Genomic DNA, 15,993 nt, shown 5'->3' with positions numbered 1-15,993 from the left:
TAGTTGGCTATTAGAAAATAGCCCAGGGCTCTGTGCATGTAAATGTATGTATTTTGGATGTATGCGTACTTTCATGTGAACTAAGGAGAGGTGTTCCAGGGAGTGAAGTTGGAACTTATGTGAATACTTTTTGATTTTAATAACCAATCAAGTTATAGACTGCACACACTATCCTGTTTCAAGTTACACTAATTTGATAAATTACATATTCTGTATGTTTATAAGTCAACCACTGTGTCTTATCTGCATAAGACATAGTACATGCTGTTTATCACTTTTACAATTCTAGTTTCATGAGAGAGAGAAAGGAATCTATATTTTGTGATATGTTCAAGATGGGATATCCAATGCTAATTAGCAAAAATTAAAAATGGTTTTGAAATCATGTATAATAGAAAGGCCATGTTAAGTTTTATCCTTCCATCCAGTTTTCCACTGGACCAAGGAAAGTAGTAAAACACATATTCTTTTTACATTAGTCAGGAAGATGCCAACAAATAAGCAAAGGTACTGGAAAAAATTATATCAGGACACCAGCATTTCCCTTGGTACTTAAAGTAACTACTGCTTTCCGGACACCTGCATTTTCACTGGTGCTTAAAGTAACCACAGCTTCTGTACTACATAGACTACACATTAGTCAAATGTCTTCAGTCAATGTTATTTGTGTTTAATGCTGCCAACAATGAGTCACCATCATGGCTGAAACTATACTAAGTTGGTTAGTATGAAGTCTGTACTTATAAAAAGTTGTGGGATATAAAGGTGATTTTTTTTATAAAAGATAAATTTTATAAAGCAAACGTTAAGATACAGGGTAAATGCAACAAAGAGCAAATACAATGCAAATCTTAAGATACCATCGGATACAAAGCAAATACAAAAAAGGGCATATAAGATACATTACAAAAGAAACATTCAATATACAGTAACTACAGTAAAGAGCAATTGAAAAATTATTTCAAGCATTACAGTGATGGTGTGTGCATAGTAAATATATAATAATTGCCACGTTGAATCCATTGCAAGTGTTTACCTGATAACCACTACATTATAAATAAAATTAAATGTAATTCAAATACATTGCAAACATTTAGGTTACATCAGATATTTAGAAGTACAATGAGAAAAAATAATTTAGTGCTAACATTTAGTAAGTTACTGTAAACAAAAAAAAAAATGACCTGTTGATGTGCAGCAATTAACACAGGCCATTTTTTTGTGAGGTATATGAGCATATTAACATAAGTCATACATAGTACCAAACAGTCACCAATCTTCCAAACAGATCCATTTAGTTTCTGAAATGTTATAAGCTGCTGTTATCAACCCAATTACCCTAAACCATTAACCTGCCAGGAAGGCAGGTTATTTATTTTATTTATTTAGCCATTTTATATACCGTCATTCCAAATAAAGATCACCACGGTTTACATGACATACATATTATAAATCGACAAGTACATTGATGATCTTGTTGGTCTTCAGGGTCTCATATTCTGCTGGCACCAACATGGCTGACCCATGGCCTGAAGTGCCTCTAAAATGAAAACCATTTATTCCTCATCTTCATCTTTCTCCTCTGGCCTGTCAATATATAGTCTAGGAGAAAGCTCTGGATCAGCTTGCAGCAGGCCTGGATGGACAACAACCTCATACACTAAATAAAATAGCTCCTAGTCAAAAGGTGGATGTCCTCCATGCAGCAGAGAAGCTTCCAAGTGTCTCTGGGAACAATCCAGAGAACATAGACTAATGGGTTATGTGCCTCCTGAGAATGCAGGTTCTGAATTCATTTTTTATCTTCAATATGTCCTTTGTGAAAGGGCATTCCCAGATCAGGGAATTCCTCTCAGGAGCGCCAGACTTTGCTGAGGCTCCTCACATACATGAATGCCTTTGTAGGCAGGCCATCCTGTATGATCATTAATGTGGAGGGTGATAGTCATCGCTACTTAGCGGATAAGTCCAAACTTATAAGTCCAGATAATTAGTTATCCGGATAAAAAGTTAGCTGGCTAAGTGGCAGGCAAGGCAAGGCAAGGGTATTCCCGGAAGAACCAAATTAGCCAGATAACTTATCTGGTTATGTTTGGTCAGCTCAAAGGGCTGTCCTAAAGTTAGCCGAATAAACTAATCCAGCTAACTTTAAGATACCCGCATATATTCAACAGTGTGGCCGTGCCACTGAATATATGGGCTAAGTTAGCTGGATAAATTAAATCTGAATAACTGGCTGAGCTGCATAGTAGCTCAGTGTCTACCTCGTGATATTTCTGTGCTTGTTTGTCAGTCTCATGAATATAATGTTCAGCCACACCATGGTACAGTAAGTTGCTTGCAGACTCAAGTGTCCTTTGTAGAGGATTTTAATATCCATAAGGCAGATGTAATACATTGTAGTCTGAATTTTTCATGAACTACATGATCTCCTTGTAGTAAAGAGGTAGGATCCAGTTGCAGGAAGTGAACTTTACCACTTGTCCCAACACATTATCCTCAAAGCTAGGAGTAGGAAGAACCAAGACATAAAGTACCATATGTGGTCACCCTCATCGTGGCTCAGTGCTTTCTCATGGTCAGGGGAGGAAGAAGATTTCACAGGGATTCCTTCAGATCCCTGCTGGATTTGCCTCAGCATACATCTCCTCTGGAGGATCTCTGCTATTCCAACTTTTTGGATAAGCTGGCAAAGACACTGTTCAAGAGAAGGTCCTTCCTCCCTATCCCTCTTATATAGTCTTACTAGAGCACTTAAACAATTAAAGTTAAGTGGCAACAAGGTACTTAACAAATCTTTGTCATAATAAGTGCTCTACATCAAAACAAACATGACAACTATTATTCAGTGTAATAACTGCGGTGTCTTTGTGTTAAGGCAGTTCTGGAGGTTTAGAGTTTGCCCCATCTGTGTGCAACTCTCAACAATGAAAAAGGAGTTGACGTAGAGCACAATTAGCTATAATTAAGAGGTCACACAGCAATTGTTCACCAAAAAGCCTCCTCCAGTATAAAGCATCCAGAAAAATCTGCCCCCATTCCCTCAGATGATTTGTATACCCATGAATAAATGGGCTACCAGGAGCTCTTGCAGGGTAAGACCATTAACACAGAGACACCCCTTCCACTAGATGATACCCATTCAAAATGCCTTTTTAGCATTGGAAAATGAAGATGCTCCAGAAGTAGAAACTGAAGTGATCGCAGAAATAATTGTCACCCAACGTACACAAAGACCCCAAAATACTGTCATACATTGAAACAGAAAACTCCTTCTGCTGGTACACTCTATGGGGAATATCATAGCTTATTCAAAAGTACTACCTGTTCATAGAAAGGGAGAGGAAAGGCTATGTTATTATATAGAAAGCTTCAATATGTGGCTTAAAAACTGTTGTAAAGCAAAAGATATATTGGGGACTGGGGATATGAATGGAACAGTAAAATGCTATATGGTAAAGATGGCCTACATGTTTCAGTTGCAAGTAAAAGGATGCTGAGAAAATCAAATCATATGTCATGAGCTGCTTCACTACCAACTGGACCGCCCGCTTGCACAAGTCCTCTGACTTTGCTCGGATGAGCCAATCGCCGAGGTAGGGATGCACCAGTATTCCTTGACGTCGCAGAAAGGCCGCGACTACTACAAGAACCTTGGTAAACACTCTCGGAGCCATGGCTAACCTGAACGGAAGAGCGCAAAACTGGAAGTGTTCCCCCAACACCATGAATCTCAGGTACCTCTGATGACTTTCCTTGATTCTGATGTGGAGATACGCCTCGGCTAGGTCTAAAGAAGCCAAAAATTCTCCCTTGTGGACGGCCGCAATAACAGACCGTAGTGTCTCCATGCGAAACCGAGGAACATGCAAGACCTTGTTTACTTGTTTCAAATCCAAAATTGGCCGGAACGTGCCTTCCTTCTTTGGGACCACGAAGTAAATGGAATACCGGCCCGTCCTGCTCTCGGCCGGTGGAACAGGAATCACCGCCCCCAGGGTCCGCAACGGGTTCACAGTTTGGGTGATAACAAGTTGTTTTTCCGGAGGACCGCAAGGCGATATCATAAAATGATCCCGGAGGGGCCGAGCAAACTCCAACTCGTAACCGTAGCGCACAATGTCGAGGACCCATTGGTCTGAAGTGACTGTGACCCATTCCTCCCAAAACAGGGACAAACGACCGCCGATGAACGGAAGGGAGGAATGGGCCTGCACAACTTCATTGTGCGGGTTTACCAGCGGTAAAATTTTGCGAGGATCCCAATCGCTGAGGCCGCCTGCCTCGAAAGGAAGGCTGAGACCTGGGTCCCTGCTGCTTTTGAGGAAAGGGTCCTCCCCTTCCCATACGAAATCGGTGCTGCCCCCGAAAGTGAGTCTGTGTATTTCCGAAGGAACGAAACCGACGTGGCTTGTCCTCCAACAACTTATATACCTTATTATCTCCCAAGTCCTTGATGAGTTGGTCCAACTCCTCACCAAACAACAACTTCCCCTTAAAGGGAAAGGATCCAAGACGCGACTTGGAAGAGGCATCCGCCGACCAACGACGGAGCCAAAGCAGACGCCTAGCTGCAACCGCCGATGACATGGTGCGGGCCGAGGTCCGTAGCAAATCATACAATGCGTCTGCAGTGTAAGCGACCGCGGCTTCCACACAGTTGGCCTGTTCTGCTTCGTCCAGTGGAAGCTCCTGTGTTGTAAGTAATTGTTGAATCCAGCGGAGAGTGGCCCTCTGGACCAAACTACTACAAGCCGCTGCTTGGACCCCCAACGCCGCCATTTCAAAGATGCGCTTCAACAAGATTTCCAACTTCCGGTCCTGGGGATCCTTCAAGGCTACCCCTCCAGTGACAGGAATGGTAGTATGCTTAACCACGGCTGTGACTGCGGAGTCCACCGAAGGGACCTTGAGGACCTCCAAGGACTCCAATGGCAGGGGATATAATTTATTCATTGCCCTGCCAATGCGCAAGGATGCTTCCGGGACATCCCATTCTTTAGAAATAATCTGTAACACCTTGGGATGAAAAGGAAAGGATTGTGGAGGGGCCCTCAGACCCGCCATTGCTACATCCCCTGTGAAAGTATCCATCTCCTGCTGCGGCGCTGGGATTTCTAACTCCTTCAAAACATGAAGGATCAAAAAATTGAGCTCATCTTTGCCAAACAGGCGTAAAATCATGGGGTCGTCCCCATCTAGAGACCCCTGAGTGTCGGAGACCGCCGTCCCTGCGCCATCAGATGAGTCGTGGGTGAAATCCGGGACCACCGGAACGCCTGTGCCCCCTAGCGTGCGCGCTCCAGCTTTTTCCTGAGCCCCTGCCTTCTCTTGAACCTGCATCACCTTAGGAATCTTTGCAGGGGGGTCCTCTGGCACCCAACCTGCCTCAGCCTCTAAAAAAGCTTTGTGCATCAAAAGCACAAATTTTGACGAAAAAGGCACTGGCCGTTTCCGCGTGGCCGCCGCAGGTTTGGTTGGGGGGTGGCACGAGGAGCTTCCATAATCAGAGCCAGTGCGCGGGCTTAAAGGAGGTGGGGAGAGAGGAGGGGAATCCCCCTCCTCTGACGATGAATCGGGCGACTGCCGCGTGTCCAAGATGGCCACCGCCTCACTTTCAATTGGAGGTGGGGCCGAAGATCGAGCTCCAGACACTCTCCCCAACCGCGCTGAAGAAGACACGGTCGGCCCGCTGCGGGCAGCGCTCGGCCCCCGAGAGGGTCCCTCGCCCCCGGGAATGCAGCGGGAGCAGAGACCCTCTCGGGAGAGTCGCACCCCCGCAGGCCGAAGAACGCGGCATCCAGAGGCCGTGAGGAAAAAGCACGCCAAAAGTGAGTACTCTGTTGCAAGGCAAAAAATGCTGGGTGGAATCGCCACCCCCTACGGAGTCCCTGGTCAGGCAATAAAGCGCGGCAGGCTGGGGCTGTTAATCAGGGCACTGCCTGTCACCAACAGGACTTAAGTGTCCCTCTTTCCATATAAAATGAAATTGTCTTTTTTTTTTTTTTCAAAACAGTAAGAAAGCCCCCGTCAGAGTAGGACTCTGGCAAAACTGCAATGGGGGGGGGGGGGAGGGTGACCAGCCCACCGGTAAACTCTCCCGGTAAACTCTCCCCCAGGACCAAAAAGGGACACAGTAATCCGGGAAAAAAATAGTGAGAGCAGCGCTCTCACTGCCTGCCTTCACACTGCACCAACGGAACAGAAAGAACTACAAACAAACTAAAAATATACTGTAACTGTCTGGTTTTTTTTTGTTTTGTTTTGTTTTTAAACCAAGAAAGAAAGAAACCAGTTGATCTAGTCAGTAACAAGATAATAAATCAATAAAGTACACCTGTAAATGAATTGAAAGCTAGACAGCACAGACAGGACCGCAGGTTATGCCTCTCAATCTGCTGGAGTCAGAGGAAATACTGAGGGATCGTAGGTGGCACACCAGTATATCTAGGGGGTGCTTTCAGTTTTCTCTCTGACTCCATCTGCTGGAGGGGAGGCATAACCCAGCAGTCTGGACTGATCCTGGTACATACAGGGAAAATTAAGTTCTTAAGATCTTTTATTTGCTTCAGTATTGGCTTGATGATATTGCTTATTGCTGCTTTGGTACTCCTTAGTCTTCTGTATTTTTCTCTCTCAAGACTTGGGGGAAAGAATATGTCAGGTAGTAAGGATAGTTTTGGTTTTTTTTGCAGAAATATTTTGTTGTAATGTGAAGGGTTAATCCCCTATGAGAAGGAAAAAAAACATGTATAATGATTCATAGTTATAGCATGCAGCTTTGTGGCATTCGCTGTGAAACTTGCAGCTCTCCCTTCCCAGCCCATAGGCCCTATACCCTTCCCTTCTCCTAGTCTGATAAGAAGTAAACTGGAAACTTCAAGGTCACACACAAAGAAGTACAGAACACAAGATGAAGACAAGCTGATAGATAGGGAGTTAAATCTGGTCCCTGGTGTTCAGTGAAAACCAATGGCTCCACTAGTACTGAAGACTGGGAAACACCTAGCATTTGTCCAGACTTACTTTACAGACACAAGAATAAACTTTTACAGACCTTATGGATACAAGTGCACTTTTAGCTTATGAGGCACACATTCTTATTACAGTAGTTTTCCTTGCTATATGATTACTTTATTTAATATTGACACTGATGACACTTCTGATGAATTTTGGTTATTATTCTGGATGTCCAGCATAATGTGTTGGATTTAGTGAATGTATAGGTGTAGAGAATATGCAAGGCAAGTGGTCTCACATGTGAGAGAACCTGACAAAATGGCGATTAGAGGTAGTGAATAAACCACAAGCCAACCACCAATTCAAAGCAGACCTAACAAATGCAGTAGTTTTCCTTATCAGTTAGTTTGCCAATATTTCAGGAGGGTTTAGTAGACATAGAAATCTGTTCAGCACATGTCCAGACATAGGGATAAGACCTTAGTACCCAGTAGACTGGGCAGATTCTCTGCCGAGATCTGAATAGCGCAAGACCAATATATACAACAAAAAAAGAATCTCCGGTACTATTTTTAGCTCTCCCCCGAGATAATGCTTGCCGTCATTGACTGAAGAAATAAGAAGGCACTCGTATACAGGAAACTGGCAGCTTTTTGCTGGGGAAGATTATTTATCCTAACATAGGGATGGAATACTGCTGGAACCTGTCGCCCCATTCCCCAATAAATGCAAACACACACATAAGTGGTATTCAACTTGGCTGCAGTTTAATGTATAACCTTAACCCGAGCCCTCACAACTTAATAACTATCCAACAACCCCTCCAAACCAGCACACCCATTTAACATCCCCCTTTCGCCTCTTCACCACCTTGTCCCTAGTGATGAAGTGACTTCTTCCCTCCCCCACCCCCCCCCTTCCCTACTCTGCCTGTAACCTGCGAGAGTAGGATAACCGGAAACTGTGGCCCCATAGTTCTCCGGTGCCCCCGTGCAGCGGCTCCCCCATGCTACACGAGGCCTTTTCCCCCCCTCCATTACCCTCATATGAACTGCCCCATAACATACAGCTTTTTTGGGCTCGGGTTTACCGCCACAACAAACTGTGAGACATCAGTTTGTCCTCCCCCACTGCGGCCCAGATACCACTTCCTAATTTCCTTCTCCAGCCCTTCCTGTAATGAATTATTGAATAGGTCCATGCCTACTTCTGATAAGTGTACTCCATCCCCAGAAAATAAACCTGCCTCATTCCCCCAAGACCACTGATGCCTTATCCAAAACCCCCCTTCCCAACCCATCCATTTGCCTAATTGTCTATTTAATTTTTTGACTCCCACCCGCCAAATTGTCTCGTCCTTATTACGTAACCTAACAATGATATCGGACCACCCTAGCAGTACCCTAGGGCAGCGAATCATGACCTGTGATAGGTCTTTTTTCATGCAAGTTAATAACTCTCTGCATGTTTTGGACCCAATATCATTGCCACCCAAGTGAAAAATTATTAAATTGGGCTCTCCCCACATCTGAATCCATTCAAACAAAAAGGGCAATAGCTCGTCCCAACCCATACCCCTTTTACTAAACCAGGACACCCACCACCTAACTCTGTCAATTTCCAAATGTTCTCCATACGGACGCTTCATTGCTCGTCTCTGCGCCCGATGAATGTAGAAATGACCCACAATCCAGGCACATCCTTCAAATCTCTTCACCCCCATACGCTCTGCAAGAAAAATTAACAATTAGGAAAAGTACACATATCCCCCCCCCCCCCCCCCGTCCTTTCCCTTGTGCGCTCACTGCAGTCTGCTTTCGACTAGAAGCTAGGTCTGACATAAGACCTAAAAGCCTCCAACTTCCAACGCCCTAAACCTTTGATCTCCGTATCTGACATACCAGCTTCTGCTGCAGCAGTGGCCGCCCCTATTCGAAACGAATGCAAACTGTAATAACGTGGATCACCACCCGCTTTGTGGATGGCTGAGCCTAGCACCTTAGAAAACTGAAATCGTGTAAGGGGAAAAGAGTCCTCATGAATGAAAAAGGGGCCTTCCACATTCGGACGCAACCGCATATAACCGTGTGCCAGCCGGACCGGGCAAACTGACCGCTGGGCATCACACAACAATGCGACGACCGCTCCCTTCCCTGTCTGATCTGTTTTAGATCTTGGAATGAATAGCCTAACCTCGGACCCTCTGATCTGTACATTTGACTTGAGCATTCCCACTTCCCTAACGGCCCGCCTGGATTGAGCCACTAACTCGCTAATCCTCATGGCTCCGAAAAAGGCCCAGGAGAAGGCTAATCTGAACATGGAGGGTTCAAACGCGGACCAACATATCTGCGGCAGAACTTCCACTAATATACATAAGTCCACGTACCGAATAGGCCTCCATTTATCCTCTTTGTGACCCTGACCTCGTTGCCAACCCCCAAGTACCTTTTTTACCCTAAAACTATTCATCGGATTCGGGCATCCCTGTACCTTTTGGAAAAAAGCGAAACCCGCTAAATGGGAACGGACCGTTGCAATCGAGCATCCTGCCTGCTTTGCTGCTATTATGAATTGACACAGCTCCCTATCAGACACATTCCTGCTATGGCACCCAATATTGGTTAAGAAACCTGTCACCGCCATTAATCCTGCAGCGTAAGCCTTCCATGTTGCTGGTGCGACAGAGTTGTGAATCAGCTCGCTCTCTTCATCTTCCCATGACGACCCGTACTTCCCTCTGAAACTCTCAGCAGCCATCAGTCCCCACTTGCATTCTGCTGGGAACATCGTGAAAGCGAATCTGCGTATGCACGCCCACCCTCACCCCTTTCCCTCCCCCTTTTAAAATTCCCTTTTTTATTTTATTATTTTTTTTTTTTATTGTGACTGTCTCTTCCCTGCCACTGCTCCTTTCGCAGTGCCTGTTTGCCCTGCTTGGGGGCACCGGGAAACAGGATGGGCTCCACCACAAGTGGAACACGTGTGCCTAAATTTACATTCAGGAAACAAGCAAGAGATTCTGTTATATCTCCAGCAAACATCCAACCTCCCAGGGGAAACCCTTATCTCGTTCCCTTTGGTAGTGTTCCCTACACTCGGCAACTCACCACCCCTGCCCCTACCTGCTACACCACTCGCTCCAAAGCCTATATTTACACCCTGCTCCGTTTTAGCAGCGCATTTGTTTGTCATTTGAGTAAGCCATAAGTTTATATCTTGCTTTCCCCAGGACATAAACAGGTTTCCTGCCATTTTCCCCCTGAAACGCTCATCATAATTGAACCACGCCCAGCCCTCATAATCCTTATATGCCCCCAGTATGCTGTCGCAATAAGCCAGTAGCGCCCCATAATGGCCTGGCTGATAGTGACATACCACACTTGCTAAACGAAGGAATCCTCATATCCAATTTAGAATATTCTTGGCAACCTTAGGCTCGGCTGAATCCCTCCTTTTTTTCTTTTTTCCTTTCCCGCGCCCTCTATTATCAGCCCTGCGCCCAGCAACTAAGCGGAAAATGTTAACATATCTTCTCTTGCAAATTCGCCTACGCAACCTTCTAGGTACTCCCTCCCATAACTCTGTCAATGACGCCAGAGCTGGGTGCCCCATATCCTGGCTCGGGCCCAACCCGCTAGCTCTTCTACGCTTACCCGAGGACCCACTATCCGAAGAAGAAGAAAAGTCGGATGAGTCAGACGAGCTATCACTATGTACCCTCTTCCCGTTCTTTTTCCTCACCACTGTATTGGCCTTCTCTGCCCCGCTGCTTTTACCTGTCCTTCCCTGCAAACCTCCGAAACTGGGTGCTCCATCACCTGGATCTTGCCTGAACGACGATGCAGCCTCCTCTCTGCCCGGGCTTTTATCCTGTCGGGACTGCCATCTTTCCCTCCTCAGGAGCTTCGATCGTACATCGCCCTCCGAACCTGCAACAGTGGAAAAGCCGCCACCAGTATCTTGCCCAGAAAAAACCCAGTCCACATCATGTCTCAAACCCTGTTGCTTGGCGTTACCTTTGTAACTACCCACCGCCCCTCCCTGAAATCCACCCAACGTACTTAACGTGTCCTCTGCACGGCTGCCAGTGCCCGGCAGTCTCCCCTCACCCGCACCCCAGTCTCTCTCAACCCTCTCCCCTCCCAATGCTTCTGCTCCTGTTCTACTGCATGGATGCACACTCCTGCTGCCTCCAGGAGTAAAACCTGCTCTTATTCCCCTCTGCCGCACTACAATGTTTTTTAGGGCAGAATACCTATGTCCGCACTCACCACATGCCTGCAAGTCTATTTGACTGGGCTCCTCCCGAAATTTTCTGCCTGGCTGACGAGGGGCCTGAGCCCTGCCACGCATGCCTCTGACGTTCTGTCCCCCTCGGCCAGCTTCATGTCCTCCAGAATGAGCAAAACCTCTTTTCAAGCTCACTGAAGCTCCTCTCCGCAGGAGCTGCTCTTTCTGCAGCCTGCCTCTTCCTTGTTTAATTGCTGTCACCTGGGGTTCTCTCCCGTCAGTCATTCTGCTCCGTTCAGCTTCCTCCACCCCCTCCCCTACAGGAGCAGGCAAGGCTGATCTTCCCTGAGCAGTGGGATCACGTTGCTCAGTAATGTGCAAGCCGGGGGAAGGGCTCCAGGCCTCTTCATGTAGCAGAGCAACTGCCAGCTCGTAGTCGGGAGGGGGGCGGGCTCTATTGCTCTCTGCCTGCCGGCTCGTGCTGAGGCGGGCTCTCCAGAAGCAGGCACTTCAGGCCCGCTTTCCCCCGGAGCTAGCGTCTTCTCGGGGCGGATGGCGAGGCAAGTCAAGATGGGAGGGGGTAACCTCCGGGTCAGGACCCGGCTGGGAAGCAGGGGCTGTTCCCTTGTGACCTTTTTTGGGCATGCTGCAGGTATAAACTGGCTTGCTTGTTATTCTTTTTTTTTTTTTTTTATAGAGCTCTGCAGGGGGTGCCGTCTCTTCAGGAGTTGGATGTCGCAACAAGGCAAGCAGTTAATCCGGTTAGTAAATTAGAATACCATTAAACAGTACCTCAAGCAAGACGACAGACGCCCTCTGCAGGCCCGTATTCAAACCAAGGAGCAGTCGTGTCAGACGCTCATAGGTCTGAACAGAACCCGACGTCACACTGTTCACCTCCCCCTTTCCTCCCTCCCCCCCTCTAGCCTCAGCTCTGTTTCTCACAGATTCCACCTAAGTTATACTCACAGCATCAGACCTGCTGACGCTGCTCCTTGTTACTTATTGTGTTTTGTTTGTTGTTAGATGTTCTTATAAGCATCTGTGCATATATTATACAGAAAAATATAGTTTTTTCATATTTCCATGTAAGACGTAGGTGTCACAGGGTCGTCAAGTAGCCCATCCCACCACTGGCCGAAGAGGAATGGAAGCCCCAAAGCCCTGCAGTGGTGGCAGCAGTGAGAGAGGACATATGAATGAGTCTGTTTAAGTGAAAGTTGGAGAGCTTTAACAGCAGCCCACCTCTCCCCAATTGATGGAGGTAAAGCTTTAAGGGGCCATGTCCCTTCCTCTGTCCCAGGAACTCCAAGGCAGCACCTCCCTCCCAATTGGTCCCTGTTACAAACAAGTGCCAATAATGTGGCCCCAGTTAAAAAAAAGTTTGCCCATCCTTAAGCAAGAACCATCTTTAATGGTTATACCAGCAGAAGCTGGAAAACTAGCGGGTGAGGGGCAGTCTCCCCTCACCCGCTAGTTTTCCAGCTCTCGAGTCTTGACTATTCATCACCCGACAATGCCCTTTCCTTGCACATGGAGCCTCTGTATACAGACTGGCGGCAAAGGGCGTGTTGAAGAGTTTTCATGGCTGTAGATCCACTAGTACTTTATCTTAACCAAAACCGGCACATCCTATATAAATTTCATTGCTCCAGAAAGCATTCACATCCTCCTCCCTCATAAATCTCAAATACCCAACTCAACCAGAACCACATGCCCCGATAACATCAGGCTAATTATAGCTCCTCAATTCCAAAACTGTTACAACTCTTAAACTCCACCTCCTCTCAACAGCCTCTAAAGTTCACAACCTGTCCGCAGCTAATTCCGCCCTCTCCTTCTCCCTCCCAATCCGAACTCTGGAATAGAAAGAACAGCCGGGGAAGTTTCTGATGCAGGCGCGCACTCACGCAGGAAGGCGTGGAAACGAGCGGAGGAACTGATTGGCTGAAAGGCGGAGGTGGGTCGAGTTTGGACATCCGACAGATGTACGGCGGCGTGAGTGGGATTAGCAGTGTCACGTTGAATGTTAGTATACGTCTGCGTTGTGTTTTGTGTGTGCTGGTCTGTTTTGTGGGTGCGCTCCCCCCCCCCATCCCGGCCCTTCCAGGAGTCAGGGTGAGAGCAGGACACGCTCGCGCTCCTTCTCCTCCTTGGGTAGCGCTGGTTTTGCTATGGCACTGAAACTGTGCTGTGTACTAGCGAATTTCCTGTGTTGATGCCGTAGTAAGTTACAGGAATCAGAGCCAGGTGCTGTTGCCGGGAGAAGGGGTATCGCTGACTCTACTGGAGGGAAATTATTATTTTTTTTTTTTGTAGTTTTTAAAGTGAGATATAATTTAGTCATGTTGATGGCATAGTTTCAGTTTGAACGTGCTTGAGGCCATAACATCTTGTGAGAACTATTGCTGTGGCGAGGTGGAGAGAGATTGCTCAAAGTGGGATGGAGTTGGATGGGCTGGGATGAGAAAGTCTGACAGGTTTGATGGATAAGAAACTGGAGAGTCTGACCTAGGCTGTCAGCTCCTTTGATAGTGTGGTTTTTATGTTAGTCCACGAAGATACCTAGAAATAAAAGTAAATAGTTTGTACATGATACGTTTGTATTGGTATAACTTCATGTATTTGTGAGTAGCTTTGGATATATATACCCCCTTCATCAGCTCCATGCAGAATCCTTTTATAAAGCTTTCTGAAAAATCCTAGAAAGGGGTGATGTGACATAGGCGAGAAATCAGAGACAATCTTTAAAATTTAATTTGCTTTTGTATACCAGAATTTTACTTTCCTTATTGCCACAGTAAGATAGCGATCTAATGTGATCCCTGTAGTAACATTAATTTACCTACTTAATGTAGTAAATTATAGCAAATGAAGAGCAAGTAGCCCATCTAGTCTGCCTAGTAGCGAATGTACGAGCATCCATCCAAAGGAGACCAAATTTCCCCCTGGAACCCAATACCCACTTCTGCTGTGTGCTGCTCTGTGCAGTTACCCTACGCATTCTAGGAAGTACCTGTGACATGCCCTCAAATTTATATTAGGGAATTCAGTCTTGCTCCCTCTACACTTCTACCTGTAAACAACTCTGCCTTGAATCACCAGCAGTCTTGCTTCCTCTGTCTCCTCTCCCCAAGATATAAAAGATAGTTGGAACCCGTATGGCATCAGACCTTTGGAGTTTTTTTTCAATATACTTTTTTTTTTTTTTTAAATTGAAGAACAGCAACACATATCACAAACCATTAGGTAAATTCAAACAACAGAAAGAGTTCAAATATATTTTATCACAGCGTATGCCTATCCCGTGGACCAGACAGGGATTAGATACAAAAATATGTAACATGTGCATACCTCTTTTATCAGATTTACCATTCCCAATTCCCTTCCAAACCATACATTCCTCCAACCCGCAGATACTCACCACACATTGCCTGCATACAAACAACAACATACTGCATACCACCACCACTGTTGCATACATAAGAAGAAAATGCCATACTGGGTCAGACCAAGGGTCCATCAAGCCCAGCATCCTGTTTCCAACAGTGGCCAATCCAGGCCATAAGAACCTGGCAAGTACCCAAAAACTAAGTCTATTCCATGTAACCATTACTAATGGCAGTGGCTATTCTCTAAGTGAACATTTTTCAGCTATCTAGGATGGCAAGGTGATATTAACATCTGTTCCTCCCTCTCTTCTTTCTTACAGGCCAATACAGTAAAATCCGCTGGAGAGCTGGTGCTCCGAGGCGAGCGATTTAGTATGCAAATGAAGGCCCGCGATAAAAAGAGGCGCTAGGGACACTAGCGCGTACCTAGCACCTCTTTTTTGACAGGAGCAGCGGCTATCGGTGGGTTTAACAGCCGACGCTCAATTTTGCCGGTGTCGGTTCTCAAACCCGCTGATAGCCACAGGTTCGGAAAATGGACGCCGGCATAATTGAGTGTCCGTCTTGTGGGCCGCGGGCCAATTTAAATTTTTTTTTTTAATTTTGGGGCCTCCGACTTAATATCGCTATGATATTAAGTCGAAGGGTGTACAGAAAAGCAGTTTTTTTCTGCTTTTCTGTACACTTCCCTGGCGCTGGCTGAAATTAACGCCAGCCTTTGGCGTTTAATTTCGGAGCACACTGTACTGTATCGGCCCCTTAGTTTCTCCAATTCCTCGTATAACCTGTCTAATAACTGCCTTTGCAGATCTGGTTTTAGCCCATCAAAAAACGTGACATATCTACATACTCTTCATCTAGCATTAGGTCTTTTACAATATGCATTGGGTGAGGAGTTGGCCCTCAGAAAGCCATGAACAATTATAATAAACCTCCCATATCAAAACAGTAATAAATCCCAGCATTCAAACAGTAACAACTCTACCTATAAAAAAGGCAATACTAGAAATATTACATCTGATCCTAAAACACTAACACACCACCTATTAGGTAAACAGAATAAGCCAGGCTGCCTAAAAATACCTACAAAATAAAAATTACATGTACTTAAAAATATTGTACACAAACTTTTAAAAGTACATAGGCCCCTTCAGATGTCAGATCAGAGATATGCACATCTAAAGACAAATTTGATGGACCCTTGGTCTGACCCAGCATGGCAATTTCTTATGTTCTTAACAATTAAAACTAATAGGGAGATATATATATATATATTCTAGCTGTACCCTGCCACGCGTTGCTGTGGCTGAGCTTGGTTAAGTTGAAAAAACAGAACAGAGCCAGGGGATATCTGTAATATGTTTAATTTTGCAATGCTTGTGGTTATACGACATTCTTTATTGTTCCA

At 45.7% G+C, this 15,993-nt stretch overlaps 2 protein-coding genes across 8 annotated transcripts in view; one reads left to right on the top strand and one right to left on the bottom strand.

The window, feature by feature from the left end:
* Positions 1–649: 649 nt before the first annotated feature.
* LOC115088071 lies at positions 650–11,525 on the bottom strand. 5 transcript variants are annotated; one of them, XR_003855700.1, is made up of 3 exons: positions 10,740–11,525; positions 8,562–9,737; positions 650–6,728 (listed from the first exon to the last, which is right to left on the bottom strand). XR_003855700.1 is itself a non-coding variant. In XM_029595991.1 (3 exons), exons 1-3 carry the CDS (start codon positions 11,476–11,478, stop codon positions 6,614–6,616), a joined length of 981 nt encoding a protein of 326 aa, XP_029451851.1. In that variant the 5' UTR covers positions 11,479–11,525; the 3' UTR covers positions 650–6,613. The 5 variants fall into 5 exon arrangements, 4 of the variants coding, with proteins under 4 accessions (XP_029451851.1, XP_029451848.1, XP_029451849.1 ...); XM_029595991.1 differs by having other exon boundaries at positions 8,562–8,688; XM_029595988.1 differs by having other exon boundaries at positions 650–9,737.
* A 162-nt stretch (positions 11,526–11,687) lies between these two features.
* The window catches only part of LDAH (lipid droplet associated hydrolase), a 440,292-nt gene continuing 435,986 nt past the window's right edge, over positions 11,688–15,993 (top strand). For 2 of the 3 annotated variants that reach the window (XM_029595992.1, XM_029595995.1), the window contains exons 1-2: positions 11,688–11,753; positions 11,891–11,954. The gene's annotated coding sequence lies outside the window, so the exon portion shown is untranslated. Of the gene's footprint in view, positions 11,754–11,887; positions 11,955–13,061; positions 13,154–15,993 lie in introns of those variants that run through there. The other variant, XM_029595993.1, reaches the window with a different exon arrangement.

This window comes from Rhinatrema bivittatum, chromosome 3 (assembly GCF_901001135.1).
Source record: "Rhinatrema bivittatum chromosome 3, aRhiBiv1.1, whole genome shotgun sequence".
NCBI lineage: Eukaryota > Metazoa > Chordata > Amphibia > Gymnophiona > Rhinatrematidae > Rhinatrema > Rhinatrema bivittatum.
The sequence above is the reverse complement of the archived record's forward strand: the minus strand, read 5'-3'. Positions and strand labels throughout refer to the sequence as shown.

Coding starts and splice junctions, on each gene's coding strand:
- LOC115088071 (XM_029595988.1), bottom strand. CDS start 11,478: ATGACTGACGGGAGAGAACCCCAGGTGACAGCAATTAAACAAGGAAGA. Junction 9,738..10,739: donor AGGTTTGCAGGGAAGGACAG/GTAAAAGCAGCG, acceptor TGTTCCCAGCAG/AATGCAAGTGGGGACTGATG.